Below are 22,538 nucleotides of genomic sequence, written 5' to 3'. Positions count from 1 at the left end.
GGTTTCTACTTTGAGACTGCTCTTCTTTCCACAGGCTTTCCATCCTTTAGATCTCTGCTCTGATATATATTTTATATTAATAAAACTGTTAAATATGAATAGACTTTACTGACCTCGTGGTGCCTAACATAATTTCCCCTTCATTATGCCCTAAGAGATGCATTAATCCAAAACAAAAATGTGAGGACAGTATCTGTGCACAAAGTTAGTGATGCTGAACATTATAAAGACTTTTGTACAAACTCACCTTCTGGGAAAAGCCATTGTAGAGGCCAGGTGGAAATGCATCAATAATTCATGCCCCAGATATCTCATATTTGACCTCATACAAAAATCCATTCCCTTGTGTTGAAGCAAGTTGGAGAAGAGAGGAGAACAGATACTTGAAAGAGGGAAGATGGTTAAAAAAAAAAAACCCATCAGTATGAGAACCATGAGCTCTCACTCACATCCTCACTCCACATGTTGATTGATAGGATCACAGGCAACCTTCAGCAGAAAAAGTCAAATCGAAATCAGATTGGTACAACATCCCAGCAACAAAGATTGGTATGCATCCATTTTCTATGTCATGCAAATATGTATTACAATTACAGTGCTGCTGAATTTGTAATAGATTTCTTTGCTCCTTCTTTTTTAATGAATAGAATTCAAATTGTAATGTTGACAACTGTCCTTGACTATCCTTGAATGGTTTTAATATCCAAACCCAGATTGCTCATAAGCATATAATACATATATGGCTTTTGAAAACATCTATAAAACATGCTTTCCAATGTCTAAAATATTAAATCTTTTGCCATAAATATCTTTCTGCATAAAAATGGTTGAATAATCCACTTACATATCCCATATATGGCCTATTTAGTGCTCTTTAACAAAGGTAACACATGCACTGTGCTTCTCAGTGGGGAGCTCTTATCAACAGCAGTGCATTAAAACCTTGATTTCCACATTACTGCCATCATTAGTATTATTCTTGCATAATTTTCTGGTTGTTAAATCAATTATAGAGTCTCTAATCAACAGCACACACCTGTAGGTACGCTGGTGGGGACCTTTAATAATAATTTGAAGGGATTAGAGGAGGTGCACACTGTATAAAAATTAAACAACAGTTTAGTAAACTCAGCATGCATTCTGTGATAGCAGGTTGGGACAAAATAACAGAAACACCTGAAAAAATGACAAGCTGTTGGTCTCATCAAAAATTGAATGTGTGGATTTACTGCAGGATTATTCTACTGTCTTCCTCATGTTTCTATTTTTTTGTCCACCCACTGTGAGGAAGATAGGGAAAGTAAGACTCAGCCAGTGACAGCAGCATTAGTCTGCTTTCTTATATGTACCAAATCCATTGTGCCCATGACAACCATTGTAAGCTGGGCTTTGTTGGACATGTACTGACACAGCCTGAGAATTGTATCACAGTAGGCACAAAGGAAATCCATTTGCTTCGTAGGACAACTGGAATAACAGTATTTCACATTTCATTGTGCGAAATAGGCTGCATAATACATCTTCAGCTGTAATAAGGAGGAGTGGTGGTGGGCTTTGGTCAGGTCTGGTTTTTTTTTCAGTGTTTGGGAAATGTTCTACTTTTGTCCCTGGTATTAGCTCAGCTGCTGGTGTTGTTGAATCTGTACATACAGTGCCATCTGAGAGTCACAGCTGAGTTTGCATAGAAATAACAATCAAAAACACCCCTATATGTTCAGTCCATCGTGAATCACACTCCATTTGTGTTTCTTATTGAGTTATCATGAAATAACCAATGTATTTAATGTAGTTGTTAGAATAAAGCCATATAAACTGAAATAGCAGTTATTTTAAAAGAATATTGACATTTTTTGGATGAGAATCAATAAAGGTCTCAGTATTGGTATGAGGTACAGATTATTTGCCATTTCAAAACACATTTCAAACAGCATTCTTGCATCTTAGTCCACAAGTTGCTCTGAAAGCACATATGATACCACAGTGCTTAGCAGAAGAGGGGGAGAATAAAGAGCTTATGGGCCATGGACTGACCTCTATACAGTGACTGAAAGCAGTGCAGTGACTCTATAAAAACACATCTTTCAGACCTACCAGCTTCATCTCATGTGTTGAAGGGAGTAATAAAAAGGCAGAAAAAACAGTAAGCTTTTACAGTTATCATCAGAAGAACAACTATATTAAAGTGAAGGGTTGACCTTGCAAGAAAAGAAACACTGATCTTTTAAAATACATTTTATTATGTAGAAACCAAAGACAAAATGTACACTATTCACATTAGAATGGTTGTTACACACAGATGTTAATGGAATTAATTCCACCAAAGATTAAATTTCGGACAATGGAAATGTTAATTCTTTGTTCTAGTGTTGCAAGTCGGAAAAAAAGGAAACACAACCATGGCATGTTAACATCAAGGAATACAATGCTATGGTAAAAATGTAAAAGAAAGACTTGCTGCTGCATTCAAAATGAACCTCTTCAAACAAATCCACCCACCTGCACCCACTCACACATATGGGTAATGACAGTGCAGTTTCAGTAAGAGGATTGGTTTAGGTCTAATTCTAATGGGATCTGCAACAGGGTCCACAAAACAACTGTACTTCACAGTGAAAATTAGCTTTGTTATATTTACACAAAACACAGACAAAGTACACAAAACCTGAAGAAAAAAATTCATATTGGTATTTCCCACTATGCGCTGAACAATTTGAACCTCTTATGTGAGGATTTACAGTAAAATAGTCAACTGTTGTATTAACCATTTCTGATAAGGTTAGCCAGTTCTAATTATCTTTAAAGGGTTGATTTGGAGTGAGAAAGGTATGGTTCAGTTGTATTTTTTCCATGTAAATTATCGCTGTTCATCCCTCTGACCCATCTTAATGTCATACAATTAATCAGATAAGATTCTCTGAGAGGCTTGTTGTGATTGAGGTTTCCCCCAACAACCACTAACTGGTGCTCTCCCCTCTTTTGAAGACCACATAATAATCTGATGCTTCAAATCATTGCACCAAGGCGATTTTCTTTAATGTCTTTAATTAAGTCCATCAGCATATTGTTTCATCTTAGAACACAATTAAAACCCCTTAGCAGTGGATCTCATAGGCAACCTGTGATCCGAAGAGGAGACTTTGACTGAGGAAGAGCTCCTCTGGGTCTGTTGTTAGGGGTCCCTCTCTACCATCTGCTGGGTTTCTTCGTAGCCCCATTCCCCCCGATCTGGTCAGTGTCTGCACCATTTCATGGTCCAGGAGAGCCTCCTTCATACCCGTCTGCTGGACAAAGCCGCTTATCATGTGACACCTGGCTGAGGTGGACCCCACAGGCTTGGCTCGGTTGAGTACATACATCTCGTGGCCGTGGTCGTCTCGGTACTCCTCTAGCTGCGCAAAGGTGGTGGGTCCATCAGAGTAGTCGTTCACATAGAGGATGCTCTCTTCCTTGCTGGTACAGTAGGAGCCACCCTCTTCTTTACGGTACTGCTGGTGACGAGTGTAGATCATAATCAAGAGTAGAACAGCAGTGAGCGCCAGCAAGGAGATGCCAACAGCAATGGCGGTCTGTGTGGCAGGGCCAAGGGCATTGAAGTCCATGCTGTCCTGTTCATATAGCGGCTCCTGGCTCACATCCAGAACCTCTGGCTGGTAGAAGGAATTAGATGAAGAGGAAACAAAGGTGTGTGTGTTCAAACGAGGCCAGAACTGGGATGAATATGAAGAGGAGGACATGTTGACAGCCAGGTGAAAGGTAACTCTAGCCACGCCACCAGGGTTCCATGCCTCACACTCGTAGCGCCCAGCATGTGCCACCGTCACATTGCTGAGGAAAAGCATGCCACTACCCATGTCTGGATCAAAGCTGTCCCTCTCACCACCCTCCTCAGTCCCACGCACAAGACCATGAATTCCTCCCACACCTCCCACCTTGATCCCCCCACTGCTTGGCAGGGCTGTCACCACTCCTCCAGCTCCGGGCCTGAAGAGCTCACCATTGGGTCCCAGCTCTTGAACCAGGCCACGAGGCGATAGCAGAGCCTTGCCATGGGAAGCTTTTTTCCAGGTCACCTGAGGCTGAGGGTATCCCGAGGCTTGGCAGGAGACACGGAGGCTCTCCCCGAGTCGCACAGTCAGGTGGCTTGGCTCGAGTTGCACCACGGGGGGGATGCAGACCAGGCTGTTTGGAGCAACCTCCACCAGGCTGAGGTGGGAGAGGCGAGGTGGTTCAGAGCACATCAGCCGACGCTGTTCTGCAGAGCTTAACAGACGCTGACCATCTTCACTGATCCAGGTTCTTAGCCAGCCCAGAGCACAATCACAGCGCCATGGGTTCTCTGGAGGAGGGGAATGGAAGCAAGGGAGACATGGGGTAAGTGATTTTTCAAATGCTGTTTCCAAGGTCAAGAATGAATTAAAGCCTACATGGACAAGAATTCCAAAAGTGCTCAGAAAAAATGGAAATTTGATCATGTACAATCTCAATCAAACAACTGAGTGAACCTGATCCATTGATGAAGATCATGTGATAGGATTGACAGGTCAAGAAAAACAACTAAATTGTTTGGTGAACACGTATATTTTGTTTATGTTGTAGTTTGGTAATTTAAACTTTGTTTGAGAACTGTTTGCAGCAACTGTCCTGGAAGAGTACCTCTTTCAGAGGCAGCTTCTTCAACTCATTCCTTAAAATTCTTTTTCCTTAAAAGTCTTTCTTCATATTTTCTTTTTCTCATTAAAGGTCTACGGTAGGGTAAAACCCTTTGATATGTAAAATATGTTTAAGGGCATTTCATTCTATTTGACATGAGTTTGTTAGTTGTGGCAAGTTGTTAAAATTTCAGTGGTAGTGAGTGAATTTCATAGAGTTCATACAGGTCTATTCTACTGAATTGTAGAATGGAAGAATTTTTCATATCTCAAGGCGCTTTAAAGCAAATTGAGTCTGGGAGGATTATATCATATTACCGTCAAACATAATTTGCTCTAGGAATTCCGTCCTCGCTCTGCCTACCTGTGACACGGAGCACCTGCAGGCTGACTAGCGGTTTGAGCGACGAGGCTCCCAAGGTGCGGAGGTGATTTCTGCTGAGGTCCAGCAGAGCCAGAGATGACAAGCCAGACAGAGCTTGTTCCGCCAGTAGCTCTATGCTGTTTTCCTGCAGGTGGAGTTCCTGCAGACGCTGCAGACAGTAAAAAGACATAAAGCAGAGGAAGGAAATGTGAAAAGTGTAACCTGAAGGAGGAGGAATAAAAATGTCAGATGTAAAGAGAGGACGACTCAGTTCCACCCAACTCAGTCTGTATCACGGTATGGTAGGGATTAGTCAGACATGTTGTTATGAGTTGGATTTAAAGTGTCAGGCAATAAAAAGGCATCCCATCTTGGAATAGTTTTAGCTGTGCTTGCAAAAGCCTAGCTTTTTTCACTTCACCAAAATGAACTGGAGTTTTTGGAACACTTAAACCAAAATGAGCATTAAACATTGCCATCCATCCATCCATTCATCCATTCCTTTATCTCAGCACACACAAACCAACCTGCAGCCCCCTGAACGTGTAATCCTGGACTCGAGTGATCTGGTTGCCGGCGAGGTAGAGGATTCGAAGGTGCTCCAGACCCCGAAACATGTCTGGGGTGACCAGATGGATGAGATTACCATTGAGGGCCAGCTCAAGCAGCTGGCCTTGGCTTAGAAATGCCCCGGGCTCCAGTGCCGAAATACTGTTGTTTTGGAGGTACAGGTAATGGAGGCTGCCCAGCCGAGTCAGGTCCTGAAGACGGATCTGCATTATAGCATTATCCTGGAGGAAGAATGTCTTCAGGAAAGACAAGGGAAATGAAATTAGAACAATGATCACAAATTGATGGCATTAAAGACACAGAGGAGCGGATGTGATGTTTGAAATGTTATGTTTTGTGCAGAAAAGTGAGCGTCGCTTGTTGCAGTGCTGTGCTCAGTGGGTATAAAAATGTATTAACCATGAGGAGAGATTACATTAATAACACGGCCACCTTTAAAGCTATATACACTCACCAGGCTGTGCAGAGCTTTGGATATATGTTAATGTAGGCAATACAAACAATGTGGAATGAGCCAGTTGAAGTTCATGATAATAATGACTCTGCAGCAGCATTTATCCTTTTTTGTGCTTGAGTTTTCAAGCACAAAAAAATCTCCATAAAAAGAATGTTTGAGTGATTGGAGCTACACCAGAAGTGCTTTCTGTGTTTGATACACAATACATGACTGACTGCTTGATTGGTAATGTGCATTCATTGGTGATGTTTTCAAAGAAGAGAACACGGGCCCATGAGGTAAAGTATGATCGACGAGATAGACCTGCTGATTGAGGTTAATGGAACAATTTATGTGGGACATGGTCTTCATTAATATTCATGAGCTGCAGTAATGTTGGGGGCCTGAACCTAAGAGGAAAAGACCGTGTAATGTTAAACATCTTCTCAACAGATGATCAGAGGGTGTGTGAGAGTCACTTTCTGAGCAAGAATGAATAATTGCACAGCCAGTAGCGCAGCCCCTCCCCTCAGGCTTACATCAAAAAGGGTCACGGCGAATTGATTAACCACAATCATTTCAGGGTAATAAGAATGGATCAGAGAGGAAGTCAACTGACACAGAATCACTGATGTGAGAGTTGGGGTCAGCTGCAATGCAATGCCTAGTTCCCTAACTTATTGTCGATTGGCTAACTGACCTCGGTGACAGAAGAGACACCCTGAGGGATTTCTTTGATCCCAAGAGATCCGCACTCCACTGTGAGGCTGTAGCAGCGACAGCCGGAGGGGCATTCCAGTGAAGGTTGGGGGACTAAGGCCAGGATGATCAGGATGAGTCTGGAGAGCCACAAGAGGACCATGGTGGTTTTACAGCAGACCTTTTAGAGACAAAACCTGAGGAGAGAAGGTGGAGGATAAAAAGTAAGCATCAATCACTCATACCCTCAGTTACAATGACAAACCTCTTCTTCATTTGATCCTCAAAGCAAAGATTGACAGTAGCTGCAGATATATTGTATATGCAGATGACTGTGAAATAGCAAGGGAAGATTGATAAAAAAGCAGGGGAGCGTTAGAGTATCTCCTCATCCCTGCCTGTTCCCCATTCAGATTTGTCTATTCAGTGGAATTGCAGCAGTAGCTTCTATTATGGGCTTCAATTAATTAAAGATGTGATAAAAGATGTGCAGGTTGCCTCAAGGACCTCTCTCTTGTCTTTTTAATGCATGCGCAAACACACTCACACTCTATTTCCATCTCTCTCTTTGTCTTACAAAGACAAACACACACACACACACACACACACACACACACACACACACACACACACACACACACACACACCGATGTGCAAATTTACAGCAAAGAGAGAGGCTCCATTTTGACCCCTGTAATCTCAGAAACCACATTTAACTCCTCAAAGCAAGTCTCAAGTGGTAACCAGCACTAATCATATAATCATCTGATCTGAAAAAACATCAGCATTGGCTGCTTGCTACACCTAACAGCAATATCTTCCTTTGATATAAACCCATCACTGAGCAAGTCATCCATGCACTTTTTTTATTTCTATACAGCCCGGAAGGGATTCAGTGTTCCGCTCGACTGTTCACATCAAAACGGCTTCAGACTCGCTGTCCAATTCCATGTAGCCCGGTGTTCACAATTGTTCATCGGCAGCAAATCACATGAAGATACTGCTGGGTTGTAGATATAATACACGTTGAAATGTCACACTGAGCCTGTCACTCTGGCCCAGTGACAGCAGGTGGATTTATTGTGCTTTGCGGCTTCCTTCTAGAGAATCTTCATCCAGTAGAGAAGCAGACATATCATCGATCCAATCTAAAGTCTCACATTGTAATAAAACATTCATGTGCAGTCTGACTGTGTCTCCACATCCCATTAAGCTTGTCTGACTTGTGAAATTTCTAGTTTGCTTAAGATTTCAGAATCACCCAGACAGATAATTGATAGCATTTACATATAGCTCAGAATGATTTGGAGATCATCTAGTTTATTAAGTATTAGAAAACATTCAGATTTCATCACAGCAACTTGATGAAAGGGTCCTGTGTCTGAAATAAAGTGTGACTGATAAATATTCAGTTTGCAGTGTGTTTGAACTGTTCTGTCAGATTGATATCAAGCATGTCTCAATTGTAGTGTTATTATCCATAGCAGTCATTTAATGCCCGAGCCCAAAAGCACTAAGATCACTATTTCAGTGGCTGAGAAGTCGTTCTCGGTGTAGCGACGCTGCATTATTAAGTGAATGTGCATTGAACTGGATGTTAATATTGCATGTTTGATTTAGAGCGCATTTATGAGGATAGCCAGCTGGATTAATACAATGTGACCTACATAAGCTGTTCAATCGTCTTCTCTCAGCAAAAACAGAGACTCTTATTAACAAAGGCATGCCATTTCCTCTCTAGAGCTCTCCAAACAAGCGTGAAGAGAAATTACGTATTTCTATTGTTGGGGAGAGAAAGCACAAAAATTGAATTTTGAATAAGGCCTTGGTCTGTCATTGAGCTTTTGTTACTTCTCACAGTGAGATGACTTTTAAATAGCTTTGACTTGCATGAAAAGTGTCAGAAGGGAACCAGAGAGGAAAAGACACTTGCCTGCCCTAGGATATGAATACACACAGAACAGGATGCACATTCTGATATTTGTTGTTAGAATATGAGCCAAGCATCAATGCAAATGACACCCTGCCAGGTAGAGAAAATAGCTTATGCATTTCTCTGCTCATTTCAATGTTACTCTCTCTTTAAAAAGCCTGGGCGGAAATCATGCCACGCATTCAATGTTAGGACAAGGCTGATGAGATGTAGAGACAAGGATAACCTATGGAGTTATTAGGGTCTGCACAAACAGACAGAAGACGGTGACGAAAATAAAACAACGCTAAGGGAGAGACTTCTTCAAATAATGTTGCTTACTGCGACTTGTCTTACAGTGTGTGCTCTTCTATGTCAGATTCAGTCGCCCTATCTGTGCTTGACTCTCATCTTTTGTCATGCTGATGTGGGATTTCGGTGCTAAGAGGTCAATTTGTTCATTTCAGTCTCAGTAATCCTCTGTGGTACATGCGTAATCTGCACAATCAGATGCTTGTTAGCTAAGCCGCTCTCGGCACTGTAGACGTTTCCATAGAGGGGGGGGGGTGCTTTGTTCAGTGTTAAAAAAAAAAAAAAAACGAGGTCAGCACTATATCTCTATTGACAGTGTGAAAATGTGTAAATAGGATGATTAGAGCTTAATGTTGTGTACATAGATCTGAGTGTTGAAAGCCAGGGCAGATGTCAGTCCACAAATGCCAAACGAAATCTAATAAACTGCACATCAGACGAAGCATGTCCAGCATTCAATATCAGTGTCGACCTCCCAAAATGTATCCCCACGCTGCGTCTCTGCAAACATCATTTTGCGCTGGACTCCGGCAGCTTGGAGTTTGTTTATCTGGGCATTTCTGAAATTACAATTGTCTCTTATTCTTGACACAGTGCTTTGTTTCCATGCCCTCAAACAAATCATCCTCTGCTCAACAATCACAGCCTGGCTGGCAAACATTCACAGTGCAGAGGATTCACTGCATGTAGTGCTGTTCTGATTTTCTCTTATTTTTCCAAGCAGGGTAGGTGTTGATGTGTCAGAGGTGCAGCAGACAGCCAGAGTGCTGGAGGCAGAAGCAAAGTTCACATCCCTGTGCTGCCACCGGTGCAGGTCGGCCTCATCCGTTGTTATGGTAACTCTTGTGATGAGGGAAGGTCTGCTCACGGGGCCTGAAGGCCAGGCACAGTTCCTGTGAGCTGCTGTTAGACAAACAACTCCGCAGAAATAGAAGCTGTCATTTCTTGGGGGAAATTGCTCGCAGGAATTTGAGCTATGTGATGACCCAGAGCTAAATCGTAAATTCTCTTTCACTCCGACTCTCTCTTTCTCCAGCTTGAACTCTTTCCCTCCTTTCCTTTTTCTCCTTCTTTTACTTCCCTGCTCCCTTCGCGATTTCTCTGAAAGCCTCCATCATTTCCTATTCCCATCGCTGACCTCTTTCTTTTCTCATCTCTCGTCCTTCTGCTCTGACTGACAGGTGCTAAATCATTTGTCTCAGAGCATCCTTTTGTCCACAAATAGACTGAGGCCAAGGCACTGGGAGAACACTGTGGCACTAACCCAAGAGTAACATACTGACTTTGAGCGATAGTCTCAACCATGCACAGGAAAACACACGTACGCATACACATGCTTATAAACATGCAGAGCACGCCTACAAAGTAGCACTTGTGCACAAACACTAGCCACCAACAAGGACACACACTCTGACTGGCACACAGACACACACGCACACGTGCGCACACACACACACACACACACACACACACACAGGAAGACACACACCTGCACATCCTGCATACAACCAGCAGCAGCCATCATCATTCATAGACGCAGACCAAGTCAGATACAAACAGGCTGGCACACACACACTCACACATATTTTTGTGTCAGCGGTAAAGGAAGTTCTGCTCAGTTAATAAGACTGCATTGATTTCTTTATTTTTCCACTACTACTCTGTCCAGCTGGGCTGCGCAGCCATTGATTTTCACCATGAAAGCCTTGTGTGTGTGTGTGTGTGCGTGGACAGGGGGATTTGGGATTGCATTTGTGAATGTCTGTGTTGAAGAGAAACAAAGTAAATGAATGTGTGATAGTTATTTCTGCCATGTTTGTGTGTGTCTGCATGTGGATATGTGTGTGAAGCTCAGGCTATCTCAAGCAAAATCACCCTCTGAGCAGCAGCAGCACTCTGCCACTTCCCCCAGCGGAGTATTTAGTCTAAAACCCTCACTCCGTCTCCCCGTACTGAGACAAACTCGATAAATCTCTGCTTTTTAAGAGTTCCAATGATAAACTGCTGTGACAGGCCTGTCTGCGATGCAAAGACTGTTGTTGGTAATGTAAGCTGGCCAGCAGAAAGCTCAAATGTTATTGCTATAAACTGCACAGAAACTCAGATTTTGGCTGTGGCGATATGATGCTAGACAGGCTGTAGCTGTGTTAGCACTTTTTTTTCCCCCTGCACAGTGGACTGCAGCACTGCTGCGCCACATGATTTGGAAAGCTTACATATATCCTCTATTCACTTTGAACAAAGTACTTCAGAGAAACAAGTTTTGTGGTTTTGAACTCGTGCAATATAATTTGATTTATGAAAGATAATTGAGAACTAAAAGCAAAACGGCGGCTATAACTGTATAATCAATATCTATTTTCCGCACAAGATTTACTTTTATGCGCTTACTGTCAAGGAAGGATGACAATACCTGCACCTCAGTATAGAAATGACCTGGAATGTGAAGTCATTAAAAACACTCCTGCGCAGATAATCAGTGAGCTGGATGATGTTAGAATCACACAGGGATAAGCAGGTTATGTTCCATAGAATATGATTAGAATCAGGATAATGCGTAAGAGGGGCTACCGTGCACATAAAGATTCTAACTTAAAGAAGAAGACATGGCACAGAACAGCAGTTGATTGAAGTTAAATTGAGTTAAATTTCATCCAGTGGATGGCTCGCCTGGGGCACCAAAATGTCCAGAAATGGCCTTAGTGATCATACCCTCACATCATCTTGCTTTTCAAAGCTTAAAAAGAGATTTTAAACCCCTTTTAAGCCTCATGAATTTCTTTTTTGTTATTTTGTGCTTCCTTTCCTCCAAATCTTTATCTGCATGACTAAACAGAGGAAATATTGCCAAAGCTGTGTAAAATATGTATGACTTCACAATGAAGAAAGTATTATGCACAGATAATATTTATATCAGATAAAATATATCTAAGACATAATAGTGTGCCATTTTATAATAAGGTACGCTTTATAACAGACAATGCAATTAATTTTTTAACCTTTATTTATTGAGGGGATTTTCTCCGAGAGCAATGCTCTCTTTTTCAGGAACACCCTGATCACATTCATACAGTTACACATTCATACCTGGAAGCTGCCCAGTACAAACACAGTCTGTTTTGCTGGTCACTGAGCAGCTCCACTGGAGCAGTTGAGGTTAAGGGCCTTACTCAAGGGCACCTCAGTAGTGGTAATGATGGAGGAGCAAGCACTACTACTTCACTTTCCCTAACCAGATTTATCTTTCCAGGCCAGGGATTGAACCAGTGACCGTTCAGTCACAAGGTCACTTTTCTAACCTTTAGGCCATGGTGGCCTGGTTACCACTGACTGCCCCAGTTACATGAAACTGCTGCCAGCATGTTTACTAAATGCCAGTGAGTGATAAAGACACACAAACACATGCTTGCAGTCTAATGCACCTTTACTGGTTTTCTAACCATCTGCAAAATTGTTACTTTAATAGTTTGAGGTTATCGTAGATTGTTAATAATGAAGAGAGGATTACTCCTCTCCAGTTTTGGCACCACTTTTTAATAAGGCACCCTTTATAAAAGGTTTACAATCACTTACTAATGCTCATAAGCCATTGCTAAGAATGTTTGGGTTGCCAGGTTGAAAAAAATCATTTTGACTAATTTGACTGCATAACCACAAATCTTCTGGAGAAGAGCAGCAGGTCTGGACCAAAGTCCCTTTATAACAACTTATTAAGCATTTATTGATGCATTTAATAACTGCATTCTTAGCAAACAGAAAGGAAACCAAAGGGACTTTCCACAACCAGGCAACCCAAAAATTGTTTTTGATTGGTTTATAATTGATCTACGAAGGATTATTACGATTTATTACAGTAGCTAAAGCAATTAGTTACATCTTATAAACCCTTTATAGTGCCTTATTAGAGTGTGGTACCAAAAATAGACAGGACTAATTCTCTCTATGTTGTTAAAACCCCTGAAAGAATGGTTTCAAGTCTTAAGCTTTTCCTAATAATATTAAATATTCATGACTAAATAAGCAACAATCAAAGTTAAATGTTTGAAAAAAAAACTCACTTAGTTGATAGTAATTAAGAGTTCAAAACTAAGCATCAGCTGACCTGCTTCATTGGGATTAGGTGTGGTTTGATCAGATTTGATGACAATGCCAGCAACATAAGCAAACAACCCACTAGCTGTCATCAGATTTTGATTTCAATTTTGCAAAATTATTCTTAAAGTTTTGGACAGAGCCAAGCTAGCTGTTTCCCCTTGTTTATGCTGAGCTGAGCTAACTGTCTCCTGGATCAAGCTTCATATTTGACATACAGAAAGTAAAAATAAAAGTAAATAAGAGTATGTCTCAAAATGACAACTACCGTGGTCTGTGTGCTTGTGTGTGTGTGCCTTTGTCACTCATTGTTTTCAGGCATTTAGTGAACACGCTGGCAGCAGGTTCATAAATCGTGTAACTGTCAGTCTTTCCTGCTCTTCACATGTCAAAAAGAATCTCGGTGTCAGCCTCACCTGTCTGACGCCGACTCATGTTTTCTCATGATTTTTTGTGTTTGTCACCCCATTTCAAAATGCCAATTTTCTCAAGTCTCTCTCTCTGTCTCTCTCACACACGCGCACACACATGCACACACTGCCCATTCTAATTGTCAAGGTTGGTTGATGCAATCGATCAGAGCAATTTCATTCACAGTAGCTTCATCTGACAGGCTGCAGAATTTATGAGTCACTGGCTTATGCCAGGGTAGAATGAGCAGTTTGATTTTTATGTTTCTTTTTGCTACATTTTCATCAATCTGGTTGCAAGCCACTCCTCTTAGCCCATTCTTGTATATGACTGGAGGAGCGGGAGTGTGTAGTAATGAGAAAAGCAACAGTGGACACATACACGATTGCTCAGTACAGCTTTGATTCTCACTGTAATCGATGGATCAGATCAGACAGGTTGGAAGATGGATCCTCCTCCTCACATACTCCTCTATTGAGAAGCAGAACAATTCACTTAAATATTTTTGTCCAATTTTAATAAAAGTATTCACATGAATAAATTTATGTTTGATTCTGTGTTTTTTTTTTTGGGGGGGGGGGGGGGTTGCTCTTGTATTATTGTATTTCCCCAGTGTCCTGGCTAGATGAATCTGAATTGTAACTATCCCTCTTTTTATGGCAGTTCAGTTGAAAGTGCAGGTGTTACTCAAGCAGCAATAAAAGTGTGCGGGAACGTGTGTGTGTGTATCCTAAAATGAAATGAAAACAATGCTCCGATAAGGATTGCTTATCATTCCGCTATATTGCATTTCAGTTAATATTGGGTGTGCAATAGTGCAGAGGGAGTGGAGTTGTTGTATCTTCATAAATTATGTTTCTTTGTTGCCATGGAAGTGACAGCAAGTGATGGATGTCAAATCACAGATATATGTCAAATTACATTCTGGCATGTAGCCTATACTGTGGTTATCTGTGCAGTCTGGCATATAGACAGGAAATAATGAAACTGTAAAGGTAATCATTTTTCCTCATGCATTTCTTATTTCAGTTGATCTTTGCCGTATGCCAGTATCATTCTCAAGTCAGGCCAGAATTGGGGTGCTATGCAATTACAGCCGAGAGAGATTTCAGTCATCATTGTCTGGTAGACAGTAGCCAATGAAAAATTAAAGATCTCTGCAGGCATAAGGAGTCAACTTGTCAGTACAGATCTGTCCACGCAAGACAGATACCACACCCTTGGACTTAAACAAACGAGGTCCTATCCAGGGGCCTGTCGTTTGGCTCCACAGTGCTTCATGTGCAGAATAGCAATTAACCAGAAAGACGTGCATTAAAACTCTGGCCGTAGGGAAGAAACTGTGACACTTCCAGCATGATGGTCTTCCTGTAGGGACGTATACTGATTCTGTAGTATGCAACAGTCAGCTTGTGGTGACCTAATCATATTCTTCTTGGCATCTCCCATAGTGTCACTCCTTCCAATCCTGTCAGATTCTTATAGAGTGTCTGCTGTGCTCAGCAGTGATCTTATTATACTTTGTTTTCCATCACAACAGTATCACTTTAATATCCCCATGGGATTTGAATATACAGTGGCTCTGCAGTGAAACTGGTTTGTTTCTAAAATGTATTTTAAAATGAAGATATTAGTTAAGTGATATGGGACTGCGGCATGATAGGACAAACTGTAGAGAATCTGTATCACTGCTGTGACCCATTTGGTATTTGTTAATTTGTACAAAAATATATTTATTTTAAAAAATATATTTTTTATAATAAGAGAGACCATTTGAGCAACATAATCAGCATAATTAGTTTATGCTATAGGATATAATGGGGATCAGTTGCCAGTTTATTAAACAGACCTAAAATGAGGTCTAATACAACAACCCTGCAATAAAATCCATCTTCTTGAAGGTTATAATGTTCAGCTTGAGTACAAACGGTTTTAGAGAGATGCTGATTCAACTTTATGGCAATTTTGGAGTCTGTATGTGGTGATGTTGAATTATATTATTCACAGGTTAGACTATAAATGTAGTCTATTGTTATCAGTTGAACTATTAGGCCTACCGATTAACATGAAACAGTGACATTTTGGAAATGGGCAAGTGGAGATCATCTACCGCAGTGACCCTCTGTGTACTGTATGTTGTGGTGCTGTTGAATTGTATTGCCTTAAACTGAGAGCTGTTTCTAATATTTTGTCCATTTCATTCATATCAATTAGTTTGGACCATATACAATATATAGCCAATATATGAAACCTGAGCGTCGCCTGAGTCTCAAAATAATGATTTCATCTCGGCTTCATTCAACATGTTATAATCCCAGTCACAAAACACATTCAAGTCTTTGTTTCACTCTCACACTATAATCTACAGTAGCAAAGTACACTGCATGCAGTTTTATACTTCAACAGACAACAACAAAAACAATCCTCCTTTATGGGGTCTTTAGGATTAAATTGTGTCTTATGTAAGTCCGCGGTCCTAATGTGTGTGTGTGTGCGCCGCGGTCGCTGAAAAACAACATTTGAGAACCCCTGCGTTACTATCCCAAGCGCACTCTGTCCTCCTTTCCCCTCAACACACAACTGCGACCTACCGTTTCACTGCGTGCACGGACTTGATTTTGGCAGCAGTCCCCTCACTTGCTCAGACAAAAATAAATAAATAAAAAATAAAGAAAAACAAAATGATAAAAATAAAAAGATGAATCCCACTTCAAATCACTGCAAATAGATGAGCCAGAGCATTGTTTCCCTCCCTCCGCTCCGCTCGTTGCTTTCACTCGCTCCCGACTGGGCAGCGGTTTAGAGTCCACACAGGCTGAGCTCGTCCATTGTAATTGGATGCTGAGAGCCGGAGGAAACTGCTCGCATCTGCCAACGCTGGACGTCAGCGCTGATGATGGTCGATTTAGACTCTTATCTCCCTCCTCTGATATTGTTATGCGGCTTTGATTTGTTTTCCCATTTTTCCTTGCATTTTCCCTCAACGTCGGATGTTATCTTCCAATAGTAAACCACTCGTTTAATTATCCCTGCTTGAATTGACTCCCTCCCCCCCTTTCTCTCTCTCTCTCTCTCTCTCTCTCTCTCTCTCTCTCTCTCTCTGTCTGTCTGTCTCTCTCTCTCTCTCTTTATATGCATGAGTGAGAGAGAGGAAAGGGGGGGGGGGGGGGGGGGCTCTTTATTCTTGTTCATTCACTTCAAAACATAAATTGGGTGGTCTCATCGCCGCCTGGGACCGACTGTCACAGTTAACTTTGAGTGTAATTTCCGCCCCGATGTTTGAATAAATGAGCCAGCATGAGCAGCGCCACTTTACGTTTGCAGGGAAGCAGAGTGATTTCAGCACCACGGACAGCGGCCTCGCCTTATGAAAGGTTACGCGCGTGCAGATTTGATCCTCCACGCTCTGCTGCTGACAGAGTGACGCTCGCCGTCATGTTTCCTGCGGTGGCAACGGCGGGAACAAGAGTGGAAAACCGCGGACTTGAAAAAGTGCCATTGCTGTCTGGCCAAGGGCAAGTGTATTCAAGCTGAACCGCGGCCCCTCAATATCAGGCAAAACCACATTGCTCAGTCATAGCAGGCGGCTACACTTCATTACAGGCGGGAGAGAGGGTGAATCCGAGCAGTTACATTCTGTTTTCCAGCATTTTTTAGTGTTACCGTGTTAGCGATTCTTCTTCTTTTTGTAGTAAATGTTCTGCTGAATACATTTTTCAGTTTCCCAACCAGCCCTGTTAGATGAAGTCAAGTAGCTAAAGTTAAGCTAAGCCTTCATCGACACCCATCATTTTCCAAATATGCTCATTTGAATTGAATGTTATTTAAAACCATTAATTATCCTAATTAAAGCAAAAATGTTTTCATATAACTTAACTAGTGTTTAGGCGACTTTAAGTTTGTACTACTAGCCTACCACTTGGCAGAAGCTGGTCTTTTCAGTATCCATTAGGCTACTTTTAGCTAACCTTTCGAACTGACCAGTACTTTTAGCTTTAAGTATTTCAACCATTTATCCCATACATTTAGCTATTTCAACTATGTATCCATTACTTTTAGTTAACTTTTTCAATTTTTAGCTTATCATTTAGCTTTTACTTCTCACTAAGTACTTCCATACTTTTATGGCTATCTATTTTAACCATTACCCATAAGTATTAAAATAGTTAGCAATAAGTAATAGTCACTCCTAGTTAACTATTTCAACCATTATCCATCACTTTTTACCATCAATTTTGATTCCATTACTTAAGCTATTAAACTGTTTATCCCTAACTTTTAGCTTACCATTTGAAGTTAAAGGTCATATAGAGGTGTTCAGGGGTAACAGAATGTCTGGATTTTTTTTTTTTAATCAAAAAGTAGTTTCTGTTATTTGAGAAACTCAACAATCTTCTGAAGTACCCCCTGGATTAGCCTACAGAGTACCTAGGTTGGGAACAATCACTGGTCTACAAGATACAGTATATGCATCTGTGCATGCGTGTGTGCGTGTGTGCGGCCACTGATGATGGCTTGATTATACACTAATCACACTAGTGGTTAAAACCGCACTGACCCACATTTAGCATCACTTGATTAACGCCTGCATGCAGTGTGTGTGTGTGTGTGTGTGTGTGTGTGTGTGTGTGTGTGTGTGTGTGTGTGTGTGTTTAAGTGTGCACGTGCATGCGTGTGCATACGAGCGGATGTGTAGCTACGTGTGAAAAGGTTCCCATGCCTGAGCAGGTACATTAGTTTGTGTCTAATTATGTCTTTGTGATGCTGAGTGCGCCGCAGTGTGTGTGTTTGAGCTCGGATTTTAATGATCTCCTCCTACCCCCTCTGGGCCAGCACGAGCCTATTTCAACCCACATCAGGATAATTAACATCACACTCAAATGTCTGTAAGAGCAGAGGGCTCCTTTCACCATCTTTCCTCTCATCCTGCTGCTCTTAACTCTCACTTTTTGGCTCACAGGAGGAGCAACAAATGTTAAATTACATCCCATAGTCTATTTGTATTTATGTGAAGTCCCATCTACATTTTATGTGCACATAAATTGATCCATAAACTTTGCTAACAAGTTGTTTTTTCCAGCCATAAAAACAAAAAGCACCTTATTAAACAGCCTTAATGTTAGACAGTTGGGCTTAAAACGTCATGGTTGCCAGTTTAAATCCCCAGATCAGCAGGGAACTCAGCCCTCTACACCCAATCACTACACTGTCCAACTGTCTAAGTGCACTTGAACTAGTCACAGTTCCATTAGTGAGGCTCCATGGCCAACTGAAGACTGAGGTTCTCTGGGCTGTTTCCAGGTGTGTGTGTGTGTGTGTGTGTGTGTGTGTGTGTGTGTGTGTGTGTGTGTGTGTGTGTGTGTTTGAGTGAAAACCCTTCATCCCTTTGCAGTTACTCCCATAGGGATTGGTTGTAATTAGGAATGTTCTCTCTCTCTCAACTTGCCTTGTAAATGAAAACACCTCTATATCAAAGAGAGAACACATTGGATGCAGCCCCGCTACGGAGGCTTTCTCACCTCTTATACTGACATGATGTGTCTTTGTTGGCATTTGGTTGATTTATTGTCCAGGAACTTCAAGTAGAAAAACGTATTTTTCTGGAATCACAACATGGGAAAGAAGCTTAAATTAAGAGACATAAACTGAAACAGAAGTAGAGTAGCAACACAAGCTTCCTCTCATTGTGAGAAATATAATTGTGACTATCTCTTTGTTATCAAAATTGACTGGTTTGAGCTATTTTCAAAATTGCAGACAAAGATAAACTTTGACGACTTTATTCGTAGTCAGACAGACAGATGGAGATGCAGACATCAGACAAACTACCAACAGGGGAGTATAATTTCCATTTACATATTTTATGGAGCAATATAAATGAGCGCAATTTCCATATAAATGTAGAAAAAACAATACCCAGGTGAGAAAATTGCCTTTTTTGTTTGCAATGTTGTTTACATGGGTTAGAATCAGAAACATGCACTGACAGATGCTGGGGAGATAACAACGATTTAAAGCAAACCTGCACACACACACACACACATACACACCGTGTAATGAGATGATCTCCCAATGAAAAGCGTGCAGGACATGAAAGCTTTACAAATGGCTGGCAACAACAGCTGTAATGCGACAGGCAGACATTTGTTCCACTAATCACTGAGGGGATTGTCAAATACAGCTGAATGGATGCTAAGAGAGTCTTATGTTATTAGACTCTGCTGCTGTAACTCCACAACAGAAACACACACACACACACACACACACACACACACACACACACACACACACACAGTGGATGTGTCCATTGTCCATCATCCCCTGCCTTGTTCCTCACACCTTGACAGCTGTCAGTGATTTTGACATGTGATCACAGAATGAAGGGATTACACTCATCTGTAGAGAAGAGTCATGTTTCCAACAGATATTTCAGAGGGTGCACGCATGAAGCAAACAGGGGTCAGTTACACAAGAACACTGGCAGATTAAAGGGTTAGGTTCATTCAAATGAGAAAAAAAACCCAAACAAAACAAACAAAAAACAAAACATTTTCTAACTCATCATTTGTGGTATCTACCGTAATGTGCCAATATATAGCACAATAGCATAATTTGTCCCTGAGATTTCTGCTTCCATCCCAAAACAAATGGGGGTGAATGAAATGTAATCTGTGGTGCTCACAGCCTAAAATAATAGTAAAATAGTAAAATACAGCAGCAACATGTCTTCACCACAAACAGTGCCAGTGGATAATTCATCCTCACTGTCTATCCCACTGTTCAATGGATTATCCAGAGTAACTGTGATACTGGAAAAGAGATGCTGCTGCACTAATCAAATGTTTTATATTAACAATGGATAAATTCAACATGTGTAATGTGAAAGGGGTTGCTCTTAGTGATGAACCATAGACTATACACAGATGAACTCAGAGAATTGCAATCCAATTACCAGACAAGGATGTCCATATTGGATGAGTCTACAGTATGCCTATATATGTATAATATAACATCTGATGCCAACATTACTAAATTCTCACCTTCTATACTCTGGATGGTATGGTATGGTTAAGGCTAGGTAAAGATCATGGTTGTCCCTACAAGCACACAACTAGTTTGGAAGCCAATTATAGTCCAGTATACAACTTACAGAAGTGTGATGTGGAAACTTGAAGCCTCCAGTGCACACACACTGAGAATGGACTTTACAGTAAACAAGGTGATATCTTGCATCCAGCAGTTCAACTTTTGAAATGAACAATATTTGCATATTCATGTATCCTGCATTTGTCAAAGAGGGCAAGGGAGGAGATGTCGTTTAAAGGACTTCTAACTTGGTAATCTAAGTTTTTTTGTGGAAAAACTATGTCAGATACACATTATTATTCAAAGCAGAGTATTTTTAGATGTTTTAAAACATGCCTGGAGGGAATCTTCGAACAAAATTCCATTCACCACTGTATTGGGGTGATAGCAAAAATCCTAGAGACATATCTCTAAATCTGGATAAATAAAACTAAAACTGTCTGCGGGCCAAGATATCACTAGATGTAAGTGAGAAAATATGGGGTTTTTGTGATGACCCTTTAATAGTGTGTTTGTGCTTTTCTCTCTCTATCTGGAAACATTAACAAAAAGTGCTGGCACACACACTTGGACACAAACAGATAATAAGGTGCTAACAATCAGCACAAAGGTGTCTCCCCGTCCCTGGATATCCCCCGATGCCTTTTCATCTGTGATTTCTCAGGAAGTCCATTACTATTGCAGACGGGTATCGTGCTTCTGCACCACAATCAATACTCTTCCATTAAAGTGATGAACGGTCCCACTGATCCAAATCAGTCAATGTGGGCATGACAGCACTACACCCAGGCAATGTGAAGGGTAAAGAGAGTGACTGACTAGAGAAGTCTGAACAGCTCTTCCATCCCCAAAGGTGTACATCTCCTGTGTAACACATGCTGTCCTTTACTTTAACAGCAGTCACTGACATTCAGTTCTCAACTGTAGAACAAGGGATGAATTTCATCTATCGACTCTACAGGCGGGGTTATCTTCAAGGTAATTTCAAACTCATTTTGAAATGAGAAGTGTGGCAAAGGAAGTTATTTACTCTAATATTGAGTGCACTTAAAATAAGCAAATGGAATAAAATCTAATTTCACTTTTTCTCAACACAGGTAGACGTGCTTTGAATTGGGTGAAACAAGTGCTTACATCCTAAAATAAAAGTATACTCTTGAAGTAAGTTTTAAGTGTAAGTATCAGGAAGGTTCAAAAACCTCCCAGCACAGGTTGTATATATTGTAATAGACACAAATCGATTCATCTCCCACTCCTTCAAGATGATATTTTGGCTCAAAAAACAAAAATGTAGAAGGTTTCATCCCATTCTGGCATCAACGAAGGGTTCTGGTAACAGATTTGGCACCTGTGAAAATGAAAAGCTTGTACAGTGCCAAAAAAATCACATTTCCCCACAGCATTCTCAGTAAACATTAGTATTGTCACTTACCAGCTGAAGAAAACACTCACTGTTCTTTAATTTATAGGGGAATTGCAAAGTCACCCTTCAGGAAACTTGAATTAGCTTCCTAATTTTACCAGAGATGGACATGTTGTGAAAACCTTGGCAAAGACAGCGCCGTGTTAATTCAATAAAGTCAGCGCTGTTAGCTCGCTCAGGAAGCTATTTTCCTTCAATTTACCAGCTGACATGTTCTACTATCCGTTGGTAATCTGAAGAGAAATGCAGAGTGGCAAAGCAATTTACTGGGTGACTGACAGTCCTGCAGCCCAACATTTAGCTAAGTCAACAAAGCAAATGCTGCATAATGTTCAAACAAGTTCAAATATCTCTGTGAAATGGAAAGAATGACCAGTAGTGGTTGCTAAAAAGAGTGCCTCACTGAATGAATCAAACAAGTCAATGCCACTTCTAATTGTTTTCACCACGAAAAAAACATGATTGGGCCTGCTACATGACAGGACTATATGACTTCTTTACTGGTGCTACTGTTGCTATTGGTTTTAACATTTAACATTATCCCACTTCTGCCACATCACCCACACTTAATGATCCCACAAAAA

General features: G+C 41.1%; 1 protein-coding gene across 1 annotated transcript; it reads right to left on the bottom strand.

The window, feature by feature from the left end:
- Positions 1-2,268: 2,268 nt before the first annotated feature.
- Positions 2,269-16,438, bottom strand: lrrc24 (leucine rich repeat containing 24). The gene is made up of 5 exons (XM_067605023.1): positions 16,037-16,438; positions 6,720-6,915; positions 5,541-5,819; positions 5,014-5,182; positions 2,269-4,336 (listed from the first exon to the last, which is right to left on the bottom strand). Exons 2-5 carry the CDS (start codon positions 6,879-6,881, stop codon positions 3,093-3,095), a joined length of 1,854 nt encoding a protein of 617 aa, XP_067461124.1. The 5' UTR covers positions 6,882-6,915; positions 16,037-16,438; the 3' UTR covers positions 2,269-3,092.
- Between the last annotated feature and the right edge of the window lie 6,100 nt (positions 16,439-22,538).

This window comes from Thunnus thynnus, chromosome 12 (assembly GCF_963924715.1).
Source record: "Thunnus thynnus chromosome 12, fThuThy2.1, whole genome shotgun sequence".
Classification (NCBI taxonomy): Eukaryota; Metazoa; Chordata; class Actinopteri; order Scombriformes; family Scombridae; genus Thunnus; species Thunnus thynnus.
The sequence above is the reverse complement of the archived record's forward strand: the minus strand, read 5'-3'. Positions and strand labels throughout refer to the sequence as shown.

What these genes read in the sequence shown, in the direction of transcription:
- lrrc24 (XM_067605023.1), bottom strand. Translation starts at nt 6,881, where the DNA reads ATGGTCCTCTTGTGGCTCTCCAGACTCATCCTGATCATCCTGGCCTTA. An exon ending in GTGTCTCTTCTGTCACCGAG is followed by an intron (nt 5,820 to 6,719) that starts GTCAGTTAGCCA and finishes TCTTTCCTGAAG; the next exon opens with ACATTCTTCCTCCAGGATAA. An exon ending in GCAGGTGCTCCGTGTCACAG is followed by an intron (nt 4,337 to 5,013) that starts GTAGGCAGAGCG and finishes CCCCTCCTCCAG; the next exon opens with AGAACCCATGGCGCTGTGAT.